The 12,553-nt window shown below is 40.9% G+C and overlaps 1 protein-coding gene across 4 annotated transcripts in view; it reads right to left on the bottom strand.

Annotated features, from left to right (window-relative positions):
- The window catches only part of GREM2 (gremlin 2, DAN family BMP antagonist), a 112,116-nt gene extending 100,944 nt beyond the window's left edge, over positions 1 to 11,172 (bottom strand). The window contains exons 1-2 of one of the 4 annotated variants that reach the window (XM_072732900.1): positions 10,428 to 10,824; positions 9,836 to 10,004 (exon numbers count right to left, since the gene is read on the bottom strand). In XM_072732900.1, coding sequence (XP_072589001.1) covers positions 9,836 to 9,843 — 8 coding nt within the window. In that variant the 5' untranslated portion in view covers positions 9,844 to 10,004; positions 10,428 to 10,824. Of the gene's footprint in view, positions 1 to 5,474; positions 5,555 to 9,835; positions 10,005 to 10,427; positions 10,825 to 10,919 lie in introns of those variants that run through there. The other 3 variants (XM_072732902.1, XM_072732903.1, XM_026003375.2) reach the window with 3 other exon arrangements.
- Positions 11,173 to 12,553: the final 1,381 nt, after the last annotated feature.

Genomic DNA, 12,553 nt, shown 5'->3' with positions numbered 1-12,553 from the left:
AAATTCACAGACGCTCATTCTGAAGACCTTTGTTTCTCTGCCCCCCTCCCCCTCTGCCAATCCACTAATATCAAAAGCCTGGTAAATAAACAAACAAATAATAACAAGAACTGCATTTTTTGTGCCTGGGCTGAAAGCATTATTTTATAAAATTCTTAAAACTATGCACATATAGATGAGGATCACTGCTTCTGAGTAGTAGTGCCACTCAGATAGGAATGAAGCCAGGATTATCTGACTCCAAAGTTCATGCCTTAAACAAGTAGTGCACACTTCCTCTGTGTTTGATTATCTACCCAACACAACCTACCTAGACTCTTATTTCTGTGAGTGTCTAGTATGAACCCTACATCACTGTGATGCAACAGAGCCAAAATTATTGAAGAAAAAGGCAATGTTTTAGAGCTTTGTTGTGGTGAAGAGGCAATGAATTTTATTTGGAGTTCGTAAGCTATTCGATTACTTAGCCACTTAATGGCTGTGCGAAGTTAGGAAATTTACTGAAGCTTAATAAACTTCAGTTCTTTGTTGGTAAAATGTGGACAAGAGCACGTACCACAAGAAGTTTTTATAAAAACTCAACGACATATTGTGTGTTCAAATACCTAAAAATGCATAGTGTGTGCTCGATAAGTCCTTTCTCGTCCTCTCCCAACTCTGCCTTCCAGTGTAAGCACTGCCTTCTCAAAGTCCTAACAATGAAAGAATGAACTATACATTGGCAGGAACGTCTTGGCATCCTCTATTAAGGAGAACTTCTCTCCTCTTCAGCTTAAATAAAGTGCTTTACCTCACTAGAGTTTACCAGAGCCCATCAAGGCCCTAGCCATCCTGAAAGGTATTTGCTATCAACACTTTCATTGAGTTGAGTAGAAGAGAAGTTGCTCATTTTGCCATGAACAAAATTCTTCCCTGATGTTTTTATTTCGGTACTCAGTAATCCAGAACTATGTTCTTCATGAGCCCATACCATAATGATACTTTTATTGAGTAAAATCAGAGGTATTCTTTCTCATATTTTCTTCCTTAATTTATTTTTAAAATATAGGGCCACTGGTTCTGCAACAACAGTGACCTCTACAGGGGCATTCATTGATTCATTTGCCAACATGAACTATCTTGGACTAGAAACATCAAGATGAAAATGCATGACCCCTTAAATATCTCACAGTACCTCAGGGGAGAGAAGAAATGAAAAGACAATTACAATGCAGCCTAGAGCTATCTATGCCTAGGAACCCCACGTGGTGACCCACGTGGTGAGTCTCTGAGTCTTTATAAAGGGTACTAGCCAGACCTGATCAGCAGCTATGGCTCTCAGCCATCCAATTTACAAGTACTTACTGATATTTGAGTCTACGCTAGAAACAAACACAAAGATATGTGGCATGATATATGCCTTTGTAGGACTCTTCTTTCCTTACAGAAGCCAGTTGTCTCAAACCCTTGAAAATTTAAATTGAGGAAAGCAATGGACTTTTCTTTGCCTCTTGGTCTCAACCACGTAGCCTCAGTGTTAGGTGGTAGCATCAAGGTCCAACTCCATATCAGATGTATGACTCCCCTCAACTGAACCCAACCTCCGCACCACCTCTTGCCAGCACGAGCTTCCTTGGCTCACAGTGTGGCCCATTCCATTTGGGGCAACTTAAGGTGAGAGACAATTTGCCATCTAATAAGCCAAATTTACCATCCTATAGAGTACGGTGTTCTACATTTTTTTTCCCATGGACTGCCTTTGAGTCTAGTGAATTTCCTTAGGATAATGTTCCTAATGTCAGAAATGTATACTTTTTTTAAGACGTAAAGAATGAGCACGGAGGGGCTGAGAGAGAAGAATAAAGAGAATATTAAGCAGGCTCCACGCTCAGTGCAGTCTGACATGAGCTCTGGGATCATAACCTGAGCCGAAATAGATGTTTAACCAACTGAACCACCCAGGCACTCTCAGAAATATATACTCTAAATAGGAAACTATGCATGTATGTGTGTGTATATATATGTATGTGTATATATGTGTATAAGTATACAAATATGTATGTATATCAATATGTTTTAAAAACAAAAGACACAGATTTATGTGGTCTTCTTTACAACATGTCTAGAAATAGGCATAACTATCATAATTTTGAAGTAGTGATAGGTGTAAGTGATATTTTGAAACATCTGTATCAACTCTGATATGAAAATAGCCCTGATTTCTATTGGTGACAAGGCGACAGTTCTACTAATACTACTGTGGTGTGTTACTCACATTCATAACTAAAGGGAATGGGAAATTTCAGTTACAGGGTAGTAGAACCAAAGAGGTAATTTTTTCCCACCCAAATTCATAGACTTCCTTGAATTGTCACAAACTACCTCAAGGTAAAGAATTCTTTCACAGAGATTCTTAAAAATTTGCTCTTTGCAACCACATACAGCAAATCAGTCTTAACTCTCCTGCTTCTCCTGAATTAAGCCATCCAATTAAAAAACTGACTTTGTTTCCAGAATCTTTGGTAATCTTTGGTAACACTTTCTCTGCATTGAGCTAGAGTTTGTTAATTTCCAAATTAAAGCACAAAACCCAGAAAGTAAGCAAACATTCCAGTATGTTATGACCAGCCCACATAACCCCAGAGGAATAAAGGATAAACTTGAAGGAACACCTTGGCACCCTCTCATGATGAAGTTGTCTCTTGGGGAGAAAAATGTGTCAAAATGGCTGATTAACTATTTTATAGTCAAAGCAGTAAGTTGTTTAAAAAGAGGATTGACTTTTAGTGACAGTTTGATTTTCTTACTGAAATGATCATTGTAAACACAAGTATGTAACACAAGGGATTAGTAACACAAAACTAAAAGAAAAAGAAAAGGTTTTTTTTCCCAAGATGAATGACTGAGTTTGTCATTTGTTTAGCTTATGCTGGATGTGTGTATTTAAAGCTTTTTGAAGACTGCGCCTTTCAGCAGATAAGCAGGAGTCTCTGATCCTAGCTGTAAATTAGATGTAGCTGGAGCTCAATAGTGGTACAATTAATTAAGCACCAATTCTGTGCTGGAAAGCAAAAAGATGAATAAGAAATGGCTTCCGTCCTCAAGGGAATTTAAAATTTAGTAACAGACATAGACATATGACAAAAATAATTATACAAGGAAAACTAAAACCACACTATATCAGAGGGGGAGGAATATCCAAAATGATATAAAGAAAAGAGTTGTGCTATTATAATCAGTAGACTTAAACTGTCAAATGGTTTTGTTGACAAGACAAAATAATACTATAGATTCTCAAAGCATTCATACTCAGCAAACACCACTATAATTGCTAGGGCATTCCCTGTCTTTCCCACTTATTTGAGCTCTTCGTGATTATCCCCCAGAATCTTGCACAGCACCTTGCACATGGTATCTTCTCCATACCTACTATAAATAAGTGAAGGAAAGTGCAACATACAATGGGAGAGGTGGAGGAGGGGGTGGAAACCCAGTTCTGCAATTTGCTTGGCTGTGTTAATTTTTGAAAGCTCTTGAGCTCTCTAAGCCTTGGTTATCTCACCTGTAAAATGGGAATAATAATAAGAATCCTAGGCTCTTGTTAAAGATTTAGATGATACCTATTAAATATTTAACAAATGGTCATCCCTCAAGGAATGTCGGCTGTTGTCCCAGAAGGAAACACGCAGAACTGATGTTTAGGGCTGGAATCAAATACAATGATCCACTTCCGCTTTTTCTTTTGAAAGAGTAAACTCAAGAGACTGTAGGCTCTACCTCTTCCTAAGGCCACATGTCCAGTATGAAAAACAGGAACAGGTGCAAACCTTGTCTCCTGAGTTTCCTAGCTTAATAACTTTTATGAATAACTAGATAACCCTTTTCTAGGTCAAAGAGGTCTTAATACCTTTTGGGCCTCTGAAACACAGTGATACTATTGTCAGCAATTGTCTGTTTTCTCCAAAGTTTACATTCTCTGAATTCACAGAAGTGAGATATCTTAAGTACTTTTTCCATATTATTTGTCAAGTTAAAGTCTTGGATATATATATATATATATATATATATATATATATATATACTACATTTACTACATTTACTGAAATGTAAACATTTACTACACATTTCTGTATTGCTACACATTTCTGTATTGCTCCATATATTTAATGAAGAACAGTGAGGAGTGTTCTCTGAAGGTCAGAGGATATGGCCCTGAGACATAAATATATCCTCAGCAAAGAGGTTAAAATGGATACCAATCTATGTTCTCTCTCAAGTAGTAGGCTTGAGGGTATTTTTCATCTGTTTATACTCATTTTTCATCTCCTCAAATGAAACACTCCTATGCCAATAGACTTAAATCAAGCAATAGTCAATCAAGACTATTTCCATATACACAATTGTAATCACTTAGTAACCAGTTGGTACTATATAGGAAGATGTTTGCTTGTTGTGTTTACATGTGTGAGTAACTGGTTTATCTAGGGATTAAATGCAACAATGCATGTAAAGGTTCATGCTAGAGATAATAACCAGACTATTTTATTACTATTTCTGTTGTTTCTACTATACAAAGAAGCAGCTCAGTAGCTATCTGTTGAATGAATGCTTGCATAAATCGTTATGTTCTTAGCTATCAAATGTTATAGTTATAACCAATTGCTTTAATTAATAAAACTTGCAAGAGATAAATCCTTGGGGTGGTGGTAAAGATTAAATTACATATTATGCAGGAATGTGTCTAGTATAATCTGGCATGTGTTCAGCATTGATGTTAGATCAATGTTAGATCAATCTTATTTTGAAAATGATCAATAAGGGGAAAATTAAAGATAGCTTGAAAATTTGATGAAATTTAGATTCCTAGAAAAAGCAGTTGGCAATGAAATCTCATTATAGAGCTGCTGGGTTTTTATTAACTGTAAGTAAAATATCAACACATCTATCAACTTTCCCAAAACACTGCTACTACAATTAGAAAATATAATGCATTATCCAGAGTGTGTATTGTAATTGCATAAAAGCAGAGTGAGGTGGCAAGTTTCCCATAGGTGATAAGATTAGCTTCCTCCAGCTTTTAGAGTCACAGCTGTAGAACCAGGTGGAATAATTTTTAATGCAGATGGTATTTGTACTAGACAAAGTCAACTCAGCTTAGCATTTCACATGAGTTAGTCAAGTGTTCCCTCGCTCACTGTGTTCTCTTTTTCCGCCCCCCTCCCGCTGTTTAAATAAATTACAGGAGAGGAGAATTTTAGCTTGGAACTGCTACTAATCCATAACATGAAAGTCATGTTTGTGAATATTCCTGCTCCTGGCACCATATCCTTCAAAAGCTCTCTTTGGGGAGAAGTTTGTCATTAAGTCATGTATTTCCTTTGTCTCTAATTCCCTTGCATTCGTAATTCAGAGATGTTTTCTTAGTGTAACATACTCTCAGGTATGTCTTCTCCTGAGGGTTACTATATCTGCGAGCATACTATGATCTTACTTACCCTGCTTTGCCTCTCAAACAGGTAAGTGCCTTCAAAGAGATTTACCCTTCAGCCATGGGATTCCTTTATTGCAAAGTAATCTAGAAAAAAGAGATGGAATCCAGAGTTTCTCTGACTGAAAGGAGATGGGATGTGACATCAAAAACTGAGAAGCAGCAGTGGACCTTCTCAGCCTCTAGGATTTATCTCTCCTTCCCTTGTTGCTGACACCTCACTATTACAACATTGTGTTTGGTTCCCCCTTCATCCAAGCTTCTGCACTATTGGGGCACCATGTAATTCCATACAGTACATGGGTGTGTTAGAGGTTAACATGGTTGAGAATGGGGGAGACACAGAGTGACCTCCCTTTCTTCCCAGACACCAGGAAATCTTTACTTTGTCCTTGAAAAAACTTTTTGCTTTGATTCAAGGACACCATACCTCCCAGCAGAATACAGTGGCACCAGAAAGCAGTGTCCTGCGCACAGGCCGAGCCCCTGATGGGCAGTCCCAGGATTCCCTACCCTTTCCTGACACAGAGGTCACAGCTTCCCTCAACCTTGCCTGCCCACCCCCACTCCAGTGTCCCTTCTCCCTCCTCTGCTCTCAGGAAGAACCTCAGCTTTGCACCAAGAAAACTTTTTCCTGGGCCTCCCAGACTTTGTTTTAAAGCCCCCTCTGAGCTGTATCCCCTAGCCTTCATATTTAGCAGCAAGTTGTGTGGCATTTGACCCAAAGATGGTGAAGAGACAAAGGTGTTCCTAAAGCTAAAATCACCAACCTAGCTAAATTAAGATGAAGCATACAGTAATTATCACTGCCAGCCACAGGTTGCCCACTTTGAGTGATTATTTCTCTCTTCTATGCACATTTATAGTTTGGCCCCAGAATATGGCTGATCATGAAAGTAACAACAGTGCGAGGCTTATTAGCCATGAATTTTTAAAAAGCCAGACTAGGTGTAGTAGGGACTAGTCTGACCATCTCTGAGATTCTAAGAGATAGATGCATAATTCTTGTTATTCTACCACATGTCTTAGACTCTGAAAAAACGCTTAAAAAAGCTATTCCAGCTCTCCTGTTTTGAAACCAAATTTGCTAGGATTCTAGAGACACATTTGACTATCACTGTACAAAATGTATTCTTGTGGCCCTGAACCTACCTTTGAGACATGTTTAAAACAAAGGCTAGGTTTATGGATAAAGTAGCTCATACGAATTTCCCCCTGGGGCAGCCCGGGTGGCTCAGCGGTTTAGCGCACCTTCAGCCCAGGGCGTGATCCTGGAGACCCGGGATCGAGTCCCACGTCTGGCTCTAGTGCGTGGAGCCTGCTTCTCCTTCTGCCTGTGTCTCTGTCTCTCTCTGTCTCTCATAAATAAATAAAATCTTAAAAAAAAAAAAAAAAGAATTTCCCCTTGGAGCACCAACTCAAGAAACCCTATTTTCTCTCTTCTCTTTTTCTCTGTATTCTACTTCCCTTTCTCTCATCCATCTCCTAGCAGAGTAAAGATAAAGATCACTTGGATAACTTCAAAGAATGAAGCTAATTCAAAGAAAGAGAAGTTGAGTTCTCTCTTAAATACGCTGCTTTTCTTATTTTGCCAGGCGGCACCAATTCTGGAAGCAAAAGTAGAAAAAAGTCTTCTGAATGGTGTATCCCCCTTCTTTTTTTAATAAGATTTTATTTATTTATTCATGAGAGACACACACAGAGAGAGAAACAGAGACTAGGCAGAGGGAGAAGCAGGCTCCACACGGAGAGCCCGATGTGGGACTCAATCCCCAGGACTCTAGCATCAGCCCTGAGCTGGAAGGCAGCTGCTTAACCGCTGAGCCACCCAGGCGTCCCAGTATATCCCTTATTAAGTAAGGCTCTAGACTCTACTTTTCAAAGGGAAGAAGGTATATACAGTTACAGGCAGACTGGTTTAGCTATTCTGGAGATTGGAGTCTCCCCCTGGTCAAGAGAAGACATCACTTTTCACAGTTTGCATGCTGCCCTCTCCTGGCCTATGTGTCTGGGAATGTTACCAGCACATCAAATGTATTTATTTTCATCCCACACCTGGGTGCAAGGTGTGTGTGCATACATGAGAATTTGTTTAAAGTATTTAGGAAATCTCACTAAGAGTTTATATTTGAAGCTTATTTGAGGAAACAAACTCACTATTCCCTTTACTCTTGGATTCATATTTATACCATCTCCCCTCATACCTTAGTGCCTTGACCCTCTCCCTATTCATCCTCTTACTCCCACGTGGCTCTGGGACTCTACACTGCAAATCAGTGTTCCACATGAGCTGGGTCCTATAGATGAGCTGGCCAATCACAGACACATTCCCAATTAGAAGGTGTGGCCATGGGAAATATCTGTATTTAGATTAGTGGTTTGAAGACCAAACTTTAGCCTGACTTGTGATCAAAATTAATTCTACACATTATTAGGTCAGCATGTCTGATTTTTATAAGAGGGAACTCTGTGGTAGGAACAGAAACAGCTAAGCAAACACAGAAGTAGACGGCACCAGAGGCCAAGTCCATAATTGTATACCTTCCCCTTCAAAACAATTTGTCTTATTTGCTGGTTCTTTGTGTAACTTGTTTTTAAACCCAACACTTGGCACGTTTGTTTTCAATAATTCATCACTTTCTCCTAAATACTTAAAGGACCCTGATACTGAGAAAATGCTTGCAACCTCGCATGATTGCTGTAGCAACGCTGGCGTAACGTGGCTGGTCTAATCTGTTGTGTGCCTGTGCCTCTGCAGACTCTAAGTGTTTGTCCTTGACCTAGGCCGGCCAGCCCTTTTCATATCAATAAGAACTCGGTGCCCAGACTGGGAACCTAATTCCATTCCTTTGCTTTAGAGGAAGAGATCTAAGGAAGAGGTGTTTACTTTAAAGAGATTTAAAGGCATGTATCTTGTTTAAATTTTACCAAACTTATAACTGGCGGGTATCTAAAGCTCTAGCTGGCTATACTAAAATGCACAGGGAATGAACTTTTCATTACTTCTCTCAGTGAAGAATGATAGCACAAAACAATGAGTAATCAAAGCATTGTTTACATTTATCTTCCAAACGCCATCAGCGTCTCTTAGTCCAGATAAAGTGTGTTTATATATTCAGCCTCACATTTACTTTGTCACTACCGACGTGCCCCAAATTGCTTTAGAGTTTGAATGGCAAGGGGAAAATGAGTCTCAATTTATTTCAGTTATTATATTTATAGATTAAAAAATGTTTATAGTAATGCAAAACTGCCCTTTTAACTGGAAGTAGAATTTCGTTGGGTCAGTTAAATAGTATTTATTTAAATAGGTAAATTCTTGACAACTAGTTTCCTTTGTGATGTAAAAAGAGAAAAATATTCATCTATAAAATCAGAATGTTCTCTCCTAAATAAAACATTCACTTGCCATGTGTATTCCTTGACATGATTTCAAAAATACCTGCTAAATCATTCAAACTCGGCACTGGACAAAAATATGAGCAGTTTTCATGACTCCATGGTAGAGCTAAGCATGCAGTTTCCTTAATGACAAAAGAACATGTTAATTTGATAAAAACCAGGTCAGTGTAAATTCCCCATTGAGATATGTAAAGCAAATACCTTTCTTATAACTTCCTTATCTACCTTGGGCAGGCACATGTCTTGGATAAGGAGTGCCCTAAAAAACAGGCATGACAGAGTGGGGAACTGATTGTGAATTACCAATGGATGGTTTGAATATGTTCCACCAAGAATCCACTGGGAAAAGTGCTAATAAGGTAACCTATTCTATTGGTCCTGCACCTGCTGTAGTGCCATTCTCCTGTGGAACTAGAGTCCCAATCTGTGTCTGTTCTGAACTGCAGGAAAAGCTCTTTATCCAGGGATTCAGAGCAGCTATATAGTAGTTATTTGAGGATCGCCCAAAGCAAGACTAATCTTTTAACTCAGCCTTCATTCAATCCCCACTGGCTTTTCCAAGGCAAAGACTGAACCCATTAAGCAATGTTAATTTAATCACAAGTAATCAACGGGGGGAAAAAAGTTATATAATCATCTTCAAAATTTGAAATCAAACCCTGTAAAAATCCCAAGACACAGAATTTTTTTTTTTTTTACAAAATTCATGTCTCAAAATAAAATGAATAAAGAAAGGAAAAGAAATGGCCAGATGCCTGCCGATTTTAGTACCAAATTAAATCAAACCAAAAATGGGCATTTCCTTACAAGTATCACATTTATGACACAATTCCAATTGGTGACTCTTTAATGCAATAATACATGAGGTCTTGGAACTCATCCTGCCTGAGGGTGCAGAACAGAATTGCATATTCAACTGGTAAGACAATGTAGAGATAAACCAGGTACACAAGAAGAGCCACTGACCATTCCATTGAGAAATCTTTCTCCTTCGTCTCTTTATCTTGAACCACAGCGAAGCAGTACAGTGTTATTTCAACTCATGAGTTTAGTCCACATTGGCCACAGGCTTTAGAGATGAAAACCACGCTCAAGTCCTCTCTGGTTCCCAACTCCTTCAAGGGAGGGTATTAACCTGATGGGGAGGTGGGAACGTCCAAACCTGCTTTCTAACCATCAGATGCTGTTTGAGTTGCTACAGGTCACAACTATAACGGGGAGGGGGGGGGGAGTCACCAAGATACACAAGTGGGCAGCATGACAACATGCAGATACTGATGTGGTTTTAGAGAAAGAGATGACGGTCAAGTTTGAAGGTCTTTGCTTTACACCCACAGAGAATTCAATAGGTGGACAAACCCTGCAGCCCCCAAACACACGGTAACGGCAACGGCTTTGATCATCTAGGGGGCATCGGGAGAGACCCTCGGTGCTTTCTACTCTGGCCAGCGGGGGGGGGGGGGGGGGGGGACAACCATGTCAATTACTTTCAAGTGCCTTGCGAAGGTAGAAATCAGAAACCGTGTCTGTGCCGCGTTCGTGGTGACAAGCCGCGTACCTGCAATGACGTGATGGAAGCCGCCTCCTCGCGTCCCGCTCCTCCGCGCTCTACAGTCCCCTGCGCGCGGTGCGCCGGCTCTCGCTCTGCCGCCTTCGGGGGCCCGCGGCCGGGGCGGCGCGGACGCGCATGCGGAGGCGCGCGGGCCGGGGCCGGGGCCGGGGCCGGGGCCGGGGCCGGGGCGGGGGCCGGGGCGGGGGCCGGGGCCGGGGCCCGGGCCGGAGCCGGGGGCCGGGCTGGGGCTGGGGCTGGGGCTGGGGGCGGCGGGGCGCCGGCTCCGCGGCGCGCGCTGGGCTGCGGCTCGCAGATGTGCACCGGCCCGGGCTCCGCTCTGACTCGGCGCGGCGCTGCACCGGGATATTATCGCGGTCTGGGATTCCTATTGGCTCTGCGCGCCAAACAAATCACACCAGCCACCCCCCCGCTCGGTTTCACTCAGCGCTTGTTTCTCATCTAACCCACAAACATTGCAGCCACACACACTTCACTCACTTGCAATGTTTCTCTTTTTCTCCTTCCAGTCTGGATTTACAACCCTGTGGTCAGCTGTTAACATTTTTTTTAGCAGGCTTCCAATCCAAACCTTCTTGTTTATGTAGAGAAATTCTCCATCCCTAAACCCGCAGAAACCACTCATTCCCCTCAGATCTTCTTCCTCCTTTTGTTGATGGGTTTGCAATGTGAAGAATGTACAAAGCCTGTGTGTGATGCGTCCGTGTGTGCGCGCACACACACACACACACACACACCCACGCGCGCGCACACACACACACACACACACCCACGCGCGCACACACACACACACACACACACCCACGCGCGCGCACACACACACACACACACACACGCGCGCGCGCGCACACGCACACGCACACACTAGGCTCCTTTTGTTTTGAATAACTGAGGCCAAAGAAATTAAAGGCAAGCTGAGCCTAATAACCTAAGTGAGAGCTCAACTAATAAAATCTTGAATGAATTCAGTGGAAAACACTCATTGCTTGAGTTTGTTTTCTGTTCCAAATAGCGCTTTGGTCATTATCCCTATTTTTGTTTATTGAATGCAGAGGTTTCTAATGCAAATCAGACTTTACAGCATCCAGCGAACATGAACAATGACGCCAGACCAATTCTTGTGCTGCGTGGGCTCCGTGTGTTATATCAGAAGGCTCCAGTGACGCCTGCATGCTGCTGCTGCTGCTTTTTTTTTTTTTTTTTTTTTTTTAGATTTTTTGGTCTTCTCTCTACTGATGGTCTCAAGACAGACACTCTCTCAGTGTGATTCACTGGTCAAAGAAGGCTGGTGACACTCTACTGATAAAGTTTCCTGCATTAAAATGTTCAATCTGTGTATATCAATAGTGATAAAACCTTCAGTTAGAGAATGAGCCCAAGAAAAATTTTCTGAGATCTGACAAACTTGGCTGGGAATATTAAGAACAAAATAAAACTTCACTGTGTTTTCTAACACAGACCCTCCCTTAGTTCCGCCCCCCACACACACACCAAATCATTTTCACTTGTGCCTGTTAAAATTTTAATGACAGTTAAATTTAATGACAAGAAACATTGCTTCCGAAGTCACTGAGCTCTGTTTTGATTTTTGACTTGAAATTCTCCCCCAGTGTTATGGGATTTTGTGTACTATTTTGGTATTTCATGATCTGGTTTCAGCCCTGTTCACAACACATTTTGTTGCAAAGTCACAGGAAATAAAAATTAGTTTTTGAAATTTATTATCACCAAACCAACTACCTGCTTGCTTTTCTTACTTGGACATGTTCCAAGAAGGCTTATTTTCAGAGTAGGCTAACCTGAAACCAGCTGAATTTGACAAAAGAAATATAAAACAAAACCACATTTGGCCACACTGGTTTCTGCCAACAACAGTCCGACTTCAAATGGCATCTCCTTATTGCTTTTACAATTCTAATCTATTCTCTTCCTTTAGGTAAACAGTTAAAAAAAATAACACTGACATAAATCTTTGAATGTGTGAAGTGTATTTCCTTTAAAAGTCTCAGCAGTTGTAGAAAGAAGGGAGTCATAGGTAAGACTTTCCAGATTTTCCAGGTGGAGAAACAGAGTCAGAGAATGATAAAGTGACTTGCCTTAGGTTATGAAGGTAG

The sequence above is a fragment of the Vulpes vulpes genome, chromosome 13 (genome assembly GCF_048418805.1).
Source record: "Vulpes vulpes isolate BD-2025 chromosome 13, VulVul3, whole genome shotgun sequence".
NCBI lineage: Eukaryota > Metazoa > Chordata > Mammalia > Carnivora > Canidae > Vulpes > Vulpes vulpes.
Note: the sequence above shows the minus strand (reverse complement) of the source record. Positions and strands in the feature narration are given on the sequence as shown.